At 35.5% G+C, this 15,402-nt stretch overlaps 1 protein-coding gene across 1 annotated transcript in view; it reads right to left on the reverse strand.

Annotated features, from left to right (window-relative positions):
• LOC143411007 (myosin-8) overlaps positions 1–14,853 on the reverse strand; it is a 29,200-nt gene extending 14,347 nt beyond the window's left edge. The window contains exons 1-19 of the mRNA XM_076871866.1: positions 14,822–14,853; positions 13,303–13,538; positions 12,311–12,454; positions 11,969–12,125; positions 8,842–8,869; positions 8,631–8,739; positions 8,439–8,531; positions 8,250–8,313; positions 7,483–7,581; positions 7,291–7,394; positions 6,951–7,089; positions 5,660–5,778; positions 5,422–5,571; positions 3,973–4,143; positions 2,471–2,780; positions 2,291–2,358; positions 674–761; positions 472–589; positions 7–130 (exon numbers count right to left, since the gene is read on the reverse strand). Of these exons, the coding sequence (XP_076727981.1) occupies positions 7–130; positions 472–589; positions 674–761; positions 2,291–2,358; positions 2,471–2,780; positions 3,973–4,143; positions 5,422–5,571; positions 5,660–5,778; positions 6,951–7,089; positions 7,291–7,394; positions 7,483–7,581; positions 8,250–8,313; positions 8,439–8,531; positions 8,631–8,739; positions 8,842–8,869; positions 11,969–12,125; positions 12,311–12,454; positions 13,303–13,512 (2,295 nt within the window). The 5' untranslated portion in view covers positions 13,513–13,538; positions 14,822–14,853. The remainder of the gene's footprint in view (positions 1–6; positions 131–471; positions 590–673; positions 762–2,290; positions 2,359–2,470; positions 2,781–3,972; positions 4,144–5,421; positions 5,572–5,659; positions 5,779–6,950; positions 7,090–7,290; positions 7,395–7,482; positions 7,582–8,249; positions 8,314–8,438; positions 8,532–8,630; positions 8,740–8,841; positions 8,870–11,968; positions 12,126–12,310; positions 12,455–13,302; positions 13,539–14,821) is intronic.
• Between the last annotated feature and the right edge of the window lie 549 nt (positions 14,854–15,402).

Raw genomic sequence — 15,402 nt, forward strand, 5'->3', positions numbered from 1 at the left:
ACATACCTTGGTATGTCCAAATTTATACTGAGTATGATCAATATCGATAGAGGCCAGGAGTTTCTCAGAAGCCTTCTTGCTGTCAATGAACTGTCCCTCTGGAATAGCACTCGCATTTAAAACCTTGTATCTGTTAAGTTAGACAGATGAAGAATAGTTAGGAAGGTGTGATTCCAGATTCAAATGACACCAAAAAGAAATATCAATAAAAATCTTAAGAACAAAAGTCAAAGTAGGAAGTCTAACTGTTCTTTAAGGTCAGCTAGTGAAACTATGATTTTCTGTTGCATACCTCCTTCCTATTGTTCTTCTAACCTGTTATCCTGTACTTTTACCTCAAAACTGTATTATTAAACCTCTTAATTTTATAATATATACCAAGAAGATTACAGGAAATAGAATAACAGAGGACAGCAATTAAGATGATAAAATCTTCACAACGTTTGATGAAATACAACAAAGAGAAATGACCTTTGTTTAAAATCCCCATATAAGATTCTGCTTGGGAATCCTTTCCTGCAAATGCGGATGCCTTCCAACACACCATTACACCTCAGCTGGTGCAGGACAAGTTCATGCTCCATGGCACCTAAAAATAGAGAAGAGAATTTAACTTCTGGGCACTGAATTTTCAAACCTGTCCTGCTTGATTATTTCATGCTCTGTTTCTTACCAGGAGTTTTGGTTTCGTTGGGAATGATACACCGTACAAAGTGAGGGTGTGTACTCCTTAGATTGGTCATCAGTTTATTTAAATTTTCCTAGAAAATCAAATAGAAGGGACTTGATGAGAAAGTTCTGTTTTGGATTTTTTTTAAAAAATAATTATATGATACTCTCTTAACTAATAGGCATAAGCTTATGGATTTTGAAGGTCTCAGGATTCTATTTTGCTAAGTAGCCAGAAGGCCAGAGGGCTGGGAAGAAACGTAGACCTCTAAGGAATTAATGTATAACATCTAGGATCTGTTTGATAAACAGACTGCAAAGTCAGTAGCCTTGATACACAGGAAGTATTCTCAACTGGGAATCAGAAGACAAAAGACTTAGTGGCCTTTCTCTGCCACTAATGAGCTGCCTGACTTTATAAAATCCCTTTTGTCTCTCTGAGCTTCATCTTAAAATAGTTGATATGATCCTTTAGTCTCTTTTGTCTCTTTCAGTGCTAATGGTTTTCACAGTTGCTAGCAGTAACATAGATTAACAATTGTTCAACTTTTTCGATTCCTTTCTTGAGTTCATTGTTCCCAGGGTCCTCTAACTTCTAGTTTTGTTTAGTTTTTTGACAAATCTAAAATTTTGAGATTCTACAATCTTGTGTGGATTGATCTTGGGTACCCAAGAACATGGTCTGCAGCATATGGGATCGTTATTCCAAAAATACAGTGATTGATTATGACAGGAGAGGATGTTTCATCCAGCCATAAAAATCTTACATATAAATATTGATCAGTCTTTCTTAGGCATAATCTTTAAGAAGACAGAAGACAGATTTTTCTGTATCTCAGTTAACCATTAGGAAATGGAAATAAGTAATGTGAGTTTGTATTCTTGAAAACATATAATAAGAACAATTTAACAAACTGAGTCTATTTGGTGAGATAATGCAAATCAGTAGTGAGAAAGGAAAAGAAGAAGAGAGATTTTCCATTTAAGTCAGAGGTTATAGGCCATATCTGCATTTTAATTTTGAAGGGAATGAGACTTAGCCACACAAAATCTCATAAAGCAGTCACTAGACTAGATGTATTATGTACTTCCCTTAGGAAGAGCCATTTCTTCAACGACATAAGAAAATTACATTTGTAGTGAAATTATTATTCTTTCAATTTCAAGAGATTTTTTTATGTTATTCATTTAAATCACTAGCATTTTTCAGCTGATATAAAAAATTAAATGCACTTCAGAGGACAAAGATGTGTTATGGTGTAAGGATATTCTAAAAAGAGTATATTCAGGCTCATTCTGAAAGAGGAAACTCAAAAACATTCTCAAAGGGCAACATTAGGAAATAGGAATATGACCTTCACAAAATAGCTATGAAGTTCAGCTATGCTTCCTTAAAAATCAGGTCATTATATAATAAAAAGCTTCTAAGAATATTTTGGCATTCCTGAATTCATTAGATAATCATAATAAGGAATAATGAATAAAGCAACCATTCCTGTAGGAATGACAAAAGTAAATATTTGAATTGATTCCTATTAACATTCCATTCCTTTCTAAATCCTATAATTATAATAATTTATAGAAGCTGAATATATATTTTTATTTTAAATTAGCATTTTACCCTGAAAAGAGCTGACACAGTCTGGAAAGAAGAGCCCTTCTTCTTAGCACCTTTCTTTGCTCCGCTATCTATGGTAAAAAGAAGAAAACCCATCAGTTATAATAGAATCCCAAAGGCTAGAATGTTATATGAACACTCTATGGATATAGGTTTAATTTAGATTAAGGACATAGAAAGTACCTGCTTCAGCACTAGCATATGTGGAAAAAAGACTGGCCAGTGTCTTCATTGCTGACTTCTGGTATAGTCCAACCACAGTGTCATTCAGGGGGTCCTTGTTCTTGTCCAGCCAGCCAGTGATGTTGTAGTCTACAGTGCCAGCATAATGGATCAGGGAGAAGTGAGCCTCAGCCTTGCCTTTGACTACCTTGGGCTTCTGGAAGTTGGCAGACTTGCCCAGGTGCTGGTCATACAGCTTGTTCTTGAAGGAAGCGTCTGTTGCCTTGGGGAACATGCACTCCTCTTCCAGGATGGAGAAGATGCCCAGTGGCTGGATTCAGAAGAATAAATAGTGGTATCAATCGCCTCTCTTTCAAAATATATAGATCTGATATTTTCTAAAATTATGAGTCCCTCAATTAAATGTGTGTGTGTGTGTGTGTGTGTATGTGTGTGTGTATTTTTTCTCACATTCAATCTAGCATTATTTTCAATTAAAAGAATACCTGACTACAAATCCCAAAGGTCAGCAGAGCAATTAGCGGTGATTTTTAAAGATGCTTTGAATAATCACACTTCTTTTTCTATTAAATAAATGTCAACATTTTATTTTGCTATGGAAAGAACCTACTTACTTAGAATGATGTTGACTCTACACACAATAATGGAATTGTATGAGTAACCCAAACTTTATTTAAAGTGTTGTATATTTATCTCCTTAAAAATAGATTATGGGGCTGGGGTTATAGCTCAGTGGTAGAGCTCTTGCCTAGCATGTGTGAGGCACTGGGGTTCGATCCTTAGCACCACATAAAAATAAATAAAGGTATTCCGTCCATCTAGAACTACAAAAAAAAAGTTAAAAAAAAAAACAGATTATGAAGTAGCATGAGCAGTTTGACTTTAACAAATTAGCTTTCAGAAAAGCACCAACTGTATCACCTGTGCATTCATTTTTGTTTAGAGAAGTCTTTTATAATGACATATTGGATCGTAATGGAGATAGTTAATCTAATAAGGGTGATTCTTCTAGTGAAGCAGACCTCAAGTAGAATTTTCAGTGCTGCTTTAAAATTGTGTTTGTATTGGTAATTAGAATAAAACTGACTGGGTATGGTGGTGCATGCCTGCAGTCTAGCTACTCAGGTGGCTGAGGCAGGAGGATCACAGTTTGAGGCCAGCCTGAGCAACTTAGTGAGATCCTGTCTTAAAGTAAAATAAAAAGGGTTGAAGATGAATCTGAGTTAGAGTGCTTGCCTAGCATGGGTGAGACCCTGGGTTCCATCTCCGGTATTGAAAAGAAATAAAGAAAAGAAAGGAAAAGGAAAACTGGGTAGAACAAAATTAACCTCTTTCATCCTTCCAATGTAAGAGTCATAGAAGAAGTTATTTCTAAATAGTTATTTTCCAGTTCACTCAGATCTTAAATTACTTGAGATTACAGTAATAACTTTCTAGAATTGCTGAAGACATATGTGAAAGTAATCCTCACAGCCTGACTTTTCCTTGGAAGTCAAACAGACCTTCTCAATGAGCTCAATGCAGGCAGCCAGGTCCATCCCAAAGTCAATGAAGGTCCACTCAATGCCTTCCTTCTTGTACTCCTCCTGCTCCAGCACGAACATGTGGTGGTTGAAGAACTGTTGCAGTTTCTCGTTGGTAAAGTTGATGCACAGCTGCTCCAGGCTGTTGAACTGCTCAAAACAGAAGAGATTTCCAATGTTTACTGTTTTTTATGTTGAACTGCTCAAAACAGAAGAGATTTCCAATGTTTACTGTTTTTTATGGTGGTAAAATTCATTACTGAAAATTTTCTTTTACTGAAACAATGTGTAATAGAGTAATGAGATACGATTTAAAGTAATTATTCTTCCTTCAAAATTTCCAGAAAAATATGATCATTATTGACATGAGTCTTTCTTACGAATTCTGAACATTCTTTAGGGACCCAGGTATCAATTACACTATAAGGTATCTTTTCACTTTAAGATTGCACAGACAAGAATGTACATTAAAAATGCAATCATGGTCCTGTATGCTGTAGTTCAGATTTAAGAGCAAAAGAGAAAGAAACTTATTGGAACGCCTCCCTTATTTAACTGCCCCAATGCTACAATTTAAAATAAAGTTCATGTTTCACCTTGGTTGTCATGTTATTAAGGAAAGCTTATCCTTTTTTTTTTTTTTTTTTGGTACTAGGGATTGAAACCAGGGGGGCTTAACCACTGAGCCATATCCCTAGCCTTTTATTTTATTTTATTTAGAAACAGGGTCTTGTTGGGTTGCTTAGGGCCTCACTAAGTTGTTGAGGCTGACTTTGAACTCATGATCCTCCTGCTTCAGCCTTCCAAGCCACTGGGATTATAGGCATGAGCCACAGCACCCAGCTAGGAAATCTTATCTTAAATTGATGTATAGTGAAATGAATAGGCTATTATCTCTACATCAAACATTTAAAAAATCCTCCTGGATGTTAAATCATTTGTATAAGATGAACTTGAACAAGGAAAGACTATCATTTATGTTTGGACGTCTTTCTACCTTTTCTCCTCCGTGAAAGATGCCTGCGTGTGGCTCAAATGCTGCAGATCTGGGTTTGTGATGTGGCTTTGCCTTGAATGTTTGTTAGATCTTTTGCTATTTTTTGACTTCCCTGAATCTCAACTTCTTTGTATGTAACTAAAGGCAATGTTAATTTCTCCTTCATGGGTTGTTTTGAAGATTAAATGAAGTAACCTTTTGAAATCCCTAGTATAGTGCCAGAATTACACTGACTGCTCAATAAAAGTTAGTTATTAGTATTATTGCATTCTATTACTGCCTGGATATTTTGGAGATAAGTCTTGTTCTAGGTGCATCATTGGAACAAACCGTGTGGACACTGTAAATGTAAGTGAATAATGAAAATACCTAGTATATCAAATCCCATAATTGCCTCCCCCTCGCTTAGTATTAATATTAAGATAACTCACATCAAAGATCTCAAAGCCAGCAATGTCTAAGACCCCAATGAAGTACTGCCTGGGCTGCTTGGTGTCCAACTGCTGATTGATACGGGTGACCATCCACAGGAACATCTTCTCATAGACAGCTTTAGCCAGTGCACCCACTGCATTGTACACCTTCACAAACAGTAATGTTTGTTAATATTATCAAAAACATGTCATGGAGGCCTGGGATGGATGTGATTCATTGAAGTTATATGCTTACCTGCTGCACAGTCTGACCTTTGGTAACATACTCATTGCCAACCTTGACCCTGGGGTAGCAGAGGGCTTTAAGCAGGTCTGCGGAGTTCAGATTCTGGAGATAGGCTGCTTTGTCAGCAACTGCAGACACACAAATCAGGGACTGTTTAATGATGCACATCCTTTTTAACTTAATCTTTCCATTTTCTTCCAGTCCAGTTTTCTTATTATTTAAATAAAAAGCTTTAATTAATTCTATAGAAGGTCAAATAAGATTCTCTGTACATCAGGACATGTAATTGCCTCTGAAAGGTTGATCATGTATACTGGCCTTTAGTGATTTTTCCAAGTAGATTTTGAGAATTTTTCATTAAAAGTAAACATGTGTCTAGCGTTTATTGTAATATTTTATGTAAGGTAAAATTCATAGTCTCTGCTTTTAAGACATTTTAGATATAGTTGAAAAGATAAGATAAATAAACCTTAATACTCAATAGTAGGGAGGAGTAAAAATCAGAATATTTGGATTTTTATCTTAGTTTTGCCATTCTGGATTTAACCTTACTGGTTTGATTTCTTTATCTGAAAATGTGGGGATTAAATTAAAATGGATGATTCTGACTAAAATTCTAGTGACTATAATGTAATGACACATGTCATGTTCAAAAGTAACTTCTACAAAGTTTAGAGGAGGGAAGAGCAAATGTTAAACTTTGGTGGTAAGAAATGGCTTTAAAGAGCAGATAACTAGCTTTGTGTTATATATCCATTACATTGCATATCCTTGTCATATGCAGAGTACATGATTTTTCTTTCTCAAATCCTTTTTTTAATCTTATGTGCTGCTGATATTGCCAACAGATTTATATGTACACAACTCACATATACATACATATGTCCCTAGGGGCATTCTTCACCCCTTATCCAGTATTTGGGAGGATCCTCTATTGCCAGCTCCTAGTCTTGTCCAGATAATGATAAAATAGACCAGTATGCAAAATTATCTAATATAATGACCCACCATTGCTGAGGCAAGGCAGGAGTACTAGTTCATTGTATTTTATGTCCAATTATCTGGCCCTAGGTTAGGCTTGTGAGTGGATATTGGATCTTATTTGGGCTGGATAGAAATGAAGGAGAGATGGAGAGAGGAAAGTGAGTGGTGAGGAAAGCATGCAGAGTGTATAAATGTGTTTGTTCCCTTCAGAAGTCCTGCCATAAAGGAGAGATGAGTGTAGGATAGGGTTTAATTTTTTTGTTGTTGTTGTTGCTATATTCTCTTGATTTAAACCCAGATGAAGGTTCATTTGTACCTTCAGTGCCATCTGGTTCAGCTTGCTCCTCACGTTGTTTTTGCTTGAACTTCATGTTCCCATAATGCATCACGGCCCCTGTGAGTTTATAGATGGATACTTTCTCTTCAGGAGTGAAACCCAGGATGTCAATGGCACTCTACCAGAAAAGATAAGGGCACAAAAGTTAGGGAAGAAGACACTACATATTTATGAAAATTTATGGTACATCCTACATATACTAGATTGCTATTATCATTACCATACATGGATTTTTTAAAATCATGTATGTGTGTGTGTGTGAGAGAGAGAGAGAGAGGAAAAGAGGGGGCGGGGCGGAGAGAGAGAGAGACTGACTTACATCAGTGGCCATTAACTCTTCTTGGTCATCAATGCTGGGGACAGTGATCTCTCCCTGACTGACGAAGGCATAGTCATATGGGTTGGTGGTGATCAGGAGCATTTCTGGGCACACAGAATTCACAAGTTTATGTTTTATATTAGAATTTTTTTGTAAAAATATTAACATCTATGAATTTAGGTTCTTTCTTACCGATTAAATCTGGCTTCTTATTGGAAGTGATCTGATAAAAAATATGGTAGCTTCTTTCTGCCTTCAGCTGGAAAGTAACTCTAGACTTTTCCAGAAGATCTAGAAAGAGAGAAAGACAACTAGAAAAAAAATATCATTTCTTTTGACAAATTAAATGAACCTCAGTGTCTTTAGTCAAAATTGAGGGCACTACATTTGGCTTCACTGAGATTGCACCTGGATGATCAACCTGCAGTTGTACATAGGCATATGACATTTCCTATGCTTCTTGTCATTTAATAGCAGAAATCGAAGCATACCTTCTCTGGAACAAAAACAACTTCATATGGAGGATATGTGAACTCTATTTTAGTTAATATCTAATATCTCATCCTTCCTTGGATGATGTCAGATTCAATCCATGGTGAGGGGCTACCTTGGACACATCAAAGTTCAGATCAAGAGCAAAACTTTTTGAGTAAAGTTATATTGCAACCTCACAGGTAACTCATAGGAACCCATAGGTAGTCCTAGTATTTGTTTTGGGAAAAAAAATCATAGCTGCTTCTGAAGCAGATATTCTCTAGGTTGTGCTATAGGATCATCAGTCTCAGACTGAGATAAGGGGAGTGTACAGTGAATTTGGGGGAACTCTGGCATGAGCTTACAAGCAACAAGGCAGTAGGCCACTGTTTTATAGGCTTCATGCACAGTAAGTATTGCAAAATAACCTTTGAAATGAAATTACTTGTATCTCTGTTTGGATTGTCAGCAGTCCTGTTACTCACATGTTTCAATATCAGCTGATGCCAGCTTCCCTGTAGTACCAAAGTGGATTCTAATGAATTTACCCTTGAAAAGATAAAGATTAGTATTAAAAAATCAAAGCATACAGAGAGATGAAACTGAAATAATAATTCAGACATGGCTACTCGACACTTGAAGATGGAGAAGAGCTTCATGAACAAGAGACTTACAAAGCGAGAGGAGTTATCATTCCTCACGGTCTTGGCATTGCCAAAGGCCTCTAGTAGAGGGTTGGCGCTGATGATTTGATCTTCCAGAGTCCCCTGCAAAGGAGAGAGCAGTTCTCACATCTGGGGCTCAAGAATTCGGTACCTGAGAGCCCTAATTAGAGCCTGGATTCTGACCATGGCAGTCAGGCCCACCTGGTTTTTGCCAGATTCTTCCTTCTTCTTCTCCCCAGTAACTGCAATTGTTGCAAAGTACTGGATGACACGCTTGGTGTTCACAGTCTTCCCTGCACCAGATTCTCCACTGTCAAACAAATCAGAAGAGATCAGAACTATGACCCACATTGTCAACATCTAAGACAATCACTGCAAATCAGAGAAGAAGAAGAAGAAAAAAATCACATACGTGATCAGGATTGACTGGTTTTCACGATCTGTGAAAGAAATCAAGATCATCAGTTAAAACAAAAGTGCATTCAATAGGAAGATAATTAAATCGATTCATCTCAGACAAAGCTTGTTCTTTTTAACTTGTTGAAGATTTTGTTTAGGATTTTGGCTTTGTGTCTAGCCCTCCAAATAGCCAATTGACGCTTGGTGTAAAGTCTGTGAAAATTAGAAGTAAAAGAATCATGCATTTCTTTTTCTTTCTTTCTTTCTTTCTTTCTTTTTTTTTTTTTGTATTTTATTGTGGTAAAATACACATAGCATAAAATTTCCATCTTAACAACATGTGAATGTACAGTTCATTGATATTAAGTACATTCATAATGTTTTGTAATCATTACTACCTTTTATTTCTAGAACTCTTTCATCTTGTAAAACTGACATGCCATAACCATTAAACCCTAACTCCTCATTTCCCTCTTCCTCTAGCTCCTGGCAACCACATTCTATTTCCTGTCTCTCTGAATTTACTACTATAAATACCTTATATAAGTGAAGTAAAATAGTATTTGTCTTTATTTGTGACTGACTTATTTTACTTAGCATGATTTCCTCAAGATTCATCCATATAGCACAGATCAGAATGTTCTTTTTTTTAAAGACAGAATAATATATCATTATATGAATATAACATATTTTGCCTATCTCTTAATATGTTAATGGATTCTTGAATTATTCCTACATTTTAGCTATTGTGAATGGTGCTCATGGATGTACTAATATTTCTTGGAGATCCTGCTGCAGTTCTTCTGGGTACATATCCAGAAATGGATGCTGGATCATGCTATAATTATATTTTTAATTGGTTGAAAGACCACCTGTTTTCCACAGTAACTGTGCCATTTTTACATTCCTATCAACAGTGCACAAGGATTCTAAATTCTCTATACCCTTGTCAGCATTTGTTATTTTCTGTTTTTTAATAGTAGCCATATTATAATAGATATATATTATGCACAGAGGTACATATTTTACTAATTTTTAAAAATTTTGTTTCAGAAAAATTTAAATGTACACAAAGTTGACACAATAATGTACTGAGTCCCTGTATGAACATCTTATAGATGCAACAATTTTAAATTTTTTTATTGTGGTAAAATATACATAGCATAAAATTTTCAGTTTAACCAGCCAGTTTTATATCATCTCAACCCCATACCAAACTCACTGAATTATTTTAAAGAAAACCTCAGGCAAAGATGGTGGAATAACATGGACATCATTACCCTAGGTACATGTATGACTGCACATATGGTGCCATGCTACATTGTGTACAACCAGAGAAATGAAAAGTTGTGCTGTAATTGTATACAATGAATCAATGTATTTTGCTGTCATATATACCTAATTAAAATAAATAAATTTATTATTAATAAAAAAGAAGACCTCAGGCATCATATAATTTTTTGGTAAATTCTTTAAAAAGAATTGTCTAAATTTGAGGTCATAAGAAACCATAGAAATTGTTTAGGCAAAATCTTAATAGTCTGAGACATAAAGAGGAAAAAGTGACTTTTCTAATATTAATTACAAGCTAGTTAAACTCAAATATATTCATGTTTTTGATTTCCAGTTCACATATTTTTCTGCTACCTGGTCTCCTTCCAGTTTTTGATGTCACTAATTTGATTGCTGATAATACTAAATAAGAAGAGATCTGGAATTGTGAATTTTGGAGTTTACTTACTTTTATTTTCCTTTTAACATTGTATTCATTTCTAGATATAGATATAGACATAAGCTTTAAAGAACTTTAAAGTTCTATTCAGGGAAATAGAATGCAGATTTGGATCATATTCAGATGATTTTATTTTTACTATAAGCAAAATAATGGAAGATACTATTGCACATAGTGGAAAATAGATAACAACATTCTGGTGTCTGTGGACAGTGCTAAAATAATATTAACTAGGTTGAATGCCACAGTTGTGCATGATTTTAAACAAAAATCATGTTTGGGAACCATAGGTGACCTTGGGTTTGGAGTAGCCCCAAAGCCTGGGGAGTTAGTTGGGGTGATGTACATAGCTTCCATGATTTTGTAAATGCAGCTGCTGAGTATTAAAATCTCTGACATAAGCTAGCATTTGGATAAATTTTGGGAGGTAGCTAGCTTCTGTAGACAACCAAAGAGCAGTTTGCTGTCATAGAATCCTTGTAGAACTCCTGAATGATTCATAATAGGATATTCCTATTTTATCCTTTTTTTCTTCTCTCTCCCTCTATAAAAGACAATTTAAAAGAAAGTGCAACGAAAAAGAAAAAGAAAAAGAAAGAAAAATGAAAAAAAAAGCCCCTCAGTTTCCAAAATTCTATGGAAGAACAGGAAACTAGAGAATTTAGAATATTTCCAGAGGCAAAACATTTGGTATGTGAAGATAAAAGGTTTTAATCCTACATTTGGGCCTCTAATGTGAATCTAAGCTGCTTGTTTATGCTCTGATAAGGCAGGAATAACAGACTTTCATACAGTTTTTTAAAAAAATGTTTCAAAGAAAAGAGATTTTTTTTTTTTCCCCAAAGTGGAAGTAGATTTTTTCCCCTTCCATTCTGGTAGTAAAGTCCTTCACAATCTTTGGGAGGAGAGTCACAGTTCTTTCTTTATTCATGTTCTAGTAGTGCCAGAGAGGCTGGCAATACATTTCTGTGAATAGATGCCTCATTCACTCACCAAAGAGGCTGGCAGAATTAACTGTGCCATTTGAAAATAAAGATAAAAACTCACAAAATCCTCCAGCTGTGGCTGAGAAGTCTTTTCCTCCATGACTGTGGATGTAGATTCTTTTTAAAAATTTTTATTTAAACTCTTTTGTACCCAAATCAGAAAGTTTAAAAAAATTTGGACAGTAATAACTATTTTTACAGAAGTCTTCTACTTGAATTAAATAGGTTGCCATTTACTAGCTGTATTAGCTTGGCAGGACAATGAATTCAGCGAGTTTCACCTGGGAAGAAATATGACATAATGACTGTGAAAGTTCTTTGAAAACAGTGAAGTCCCAAGTGGCTGGAATACATTATTATAATAAGACTAGGATGCAGTCTGTTTGTTCATCATAGAGTCTATTTATACATGCCTTACTCACCAGTCAGCATGAACTGATAGGCGTTGTCAGAGATGGAGAAGATGTGGGGTGGGGCCTCCTGGCGCTTTTTGCCTCTGTAGGCAGCCACCACCTCAGGGTTATACACTGGCAGCCACTTGTAGGGATTGACAGTGACACAGAAGAGGCCTGAGTAGGTCTAGAAAATCAGAAAATTCAAAATATGTATCTTGCTTTTTTATTTTTATTTTTTGGTATTGCTGGAAGTTCAACCCAGGCTTGCACATGCCAAACAAGTTCACTACCACTGAGTTATATCCCTAGCTCCTGTCTCTTTTTTCAGAAAAATAAATGGACTAAAAAGAGATGTTGAAGAACACTTACATAGATCATCCAGGCTGCATAGCGCTCTTTGAGGTTATACAGTACTCCGGGCTCATTTAGGTGGGTCATCATAGCCATGTCCTCAATTTTGTCATATTTCGGAGGGTTCATGGGGAAGACTTGATCTTCCCTGACAGTTAGAGTCTGGTAAGGAAGCAGGAGATGTGTTAGAAATAATGGTTGGAGATAGGGTTTATGATATAAAACTAATCACACATACTTTTTGTTATATTATTTTATATTCTTTAAAGGCATATAAACATATTTATTTAGAGTTTAATGCCAAGAAAATGTTTCTTATGATAAGTTAGGATACTACCATTTTAAAAATTAATATATTCTAATTGTACATATCAGTGGATACACTGTGATATTTTCATACATACATTACAGCATGCATCGATCAAATCCAATCACCCTTTTTCTACCTGCTCATTGCCCCATGATCCTGCAATCTCACTCCAGGATATATATCTAAAGGAAATGAAATCAGTGTATCAAGGAGATTACCTGCCTGCATGTTCATTGTGGCACTATCCATTTTTAAAAAGATTTTCTTTCTTCCCACTATCTTTTTCCTATCCAGATTTATCTATCAATTTATATCTTTTTATTCTTTTTCTTACTATTCATTATAAAACAACTTCTTTTTTTTTCTTTTTGAAGTAAAGGAGATATTAATACATTATTGAACTAAATAAGTAACTGAAGAATTCTTGTGCTCAGAGAAGCTATTTTTTACTTTCCTAATTGGGAGATTCAGACTGGGAAGTTGGGAATCGAAGAGAAATGGTTTGTATTAATGGGTTAAAGTCCTATATGAAGTTGGAAAGGAAGACATGCAGTTACTGCTGTGAATTCTTTTGCCTTTCAAATCTGATGTCTACTGCTAACTAAAAGTGTGTTTGTATTAGCAACAGGCTTGGAGAGTTCCAGCAATAGGAGATAGAGAAATTAAATGGGGATTATTTTCTCCTTATGCTTTTACTTACTGCTCCACTTTCAGTCTTGACAGTTACTTTCCCTCCTTCCTTGCTTTGTATGACACTCTTTACATAGGATTCCTTGGGCTCCGCCACAAAGACAGATGTTTTAGCATCAAAAGGCTTGTTTTGGGCCTCAATCCGCTCTCTTTCTGATTTTCGAAGGTAGGGAGCGGCTTCACCAAAAACAGCCATCTCGGCATCTGAACCCGAGCTCATGGCTGCAGTTTATGTAGCAGAGGATTCTGTGCAGAGGAAAAAAAAACAAGAAAGGTAGAAAGGGAAAGCAGAAATCATAAAGGTAAGTTAGGCTGGGAAATGAACAAAGTGTTGAGTTTAGCTGCTGCTGTGACTAATCCTCCAATCTTGACATTCACTGGTGTTCTAACACAATCTAAAGGACTAGTTTGGAATGAGGCTGTAATTTGACACTTCATTTTTACAATTTGTAAGTTTCCTTTCCAGATTATATACCTTGATCATCAGATGGAGTACCTGCAATTGAGTTAGAATGGAATCCTCACATGTTTTTATTTCTAAGCTTTAACAATCTCTGTAGCTAAAACCAGTGATGGATAGGATCTGTCATTGTTGAATCCTCATTTCTCCTTCTGCATAATGTTTGCATCGGCCATATGCTAGGACAACCACATAGTAGGGAAAGAAAGTTTATCTTATGCAAATTAAGGATATTTTCAAAGCTATCAAAAATATCTTTGTCTTCAGATAGTCATTTTTCTCTGGTGATCCAAATAATTAACTTTAGCCTCTTGTTTATGTTGATTTTTGGTGTTATGTCTCTTAGTGGTTTATTAAGAGAATCTAAATAAATCCTTGTTCTCTGGATTTTTTTCATTATTTGGCTTGTTACCAAGAGACTTAGCATTGTTCTAATTCCTAAATCTCTTCTGACACTCTCTTTATGCCACGAGAGATTTCATCTGTCAGTTACAGATCTAATCACAAGAAATGAGAGCTTCATCATAGAGGCCCTCTTTCTATATAAATTCCATGAGGTTCTTTTTCTTTTAAAGACTTGCAACTTTTTAAAAGAACAATAATATTTCTAACAACAACAGTGAATAATCAAAAATAGCTAAAATATTGTTTTAACAATGTTTGCGTTCATTTTTTTTTTGGTAAGAATTTTTCTAGGGTGTTTAAAAAATGTTTGTAAATGTCTAAGTGTTCAGCACTTTGCAGTAGGGAGATTGGTGTGGGATACTCTATTGCCCTGGATGGTTTTAAGAACCACTGAGAACTCACTGTCAAAACTCATTCTGTCCTAAATGACGGTCTTTTAACCCTGGAACTCAAATGAGAATAGTAATCTCTAAAGATAAGACATTTTGAAAAAAGAAAAAAAAAAAAAAAGATTCTCCAGCATTTAGAAGTAGTCACTTGCAAGTATTTATATTGCTATAACTGTAAAAACATGGAATTGGTGTATAATTAAGAATTGTTCAAAGTTTCCTTAGACTAAATAAATTCTCTCTATCACCAATGATTAAATCAATCCAAACCTTACCTCTGGAATTCCAGAAGAAAATGCAGGGTCAGAAGTGTCCCACACTATAAAACAAGAAGTTTCTAATTAGTGACTCTACAATTTCAGTAATATAGTTACAGAATTAAAATTTCCCTGTCCTAAAGCCTGGCTCTATGAAAAGAAAAATTAAAGTTGGGAGGAAGAGTTTCATGCTCAGAGATAGCCGCAGGCTCAGTTCTTTCTTCTTTTAGGGGTCCTTGGGTTCCCAAGACCCCATCACTTACCTCTGAGTTCTTGGTGGAGATAAGGCTCAAGGGCCAATCCTGTTTATATAGGAACTACTGTGCTGATGCTGCAACTACCTCCTCTTTGTTAAGGCAACACATTTGGCAACATGAACCCTCAGCATAGTTTGTAGTGACATTTGGCATGTTTGGATATAATTAGAAGTATTCATACCATTTTGAGTATGTGAACCAATTGCCTATAAATAATTTGACAGGGACCAATCTGATGGCAGAGAATGCTTTCTAGTGTGTTGAGAAGGAAATCTTTGACAGTGCCTTATGAGACCTCAAAGTCAGTTCTTAAGAGCTATATTCAGTTTGGCAAACTCTTTC

Source organism: Callospermophilus lateralis, chromosome 11 (genome assembly GCF_048772815.1).
Source record: "Callospermophilus lateralis isolate mCalLat2 chromosome 11, mCalLat2.hap1, whole genome shotgun sequence".
Classification (NCBI taxonomy): domain Eukaryota; kingdom Metazoa; phylum Chordata; class Mammalia; order Rodentia; family Sciuridae; genus Callospermophilus; species Callospermophilus lateralis.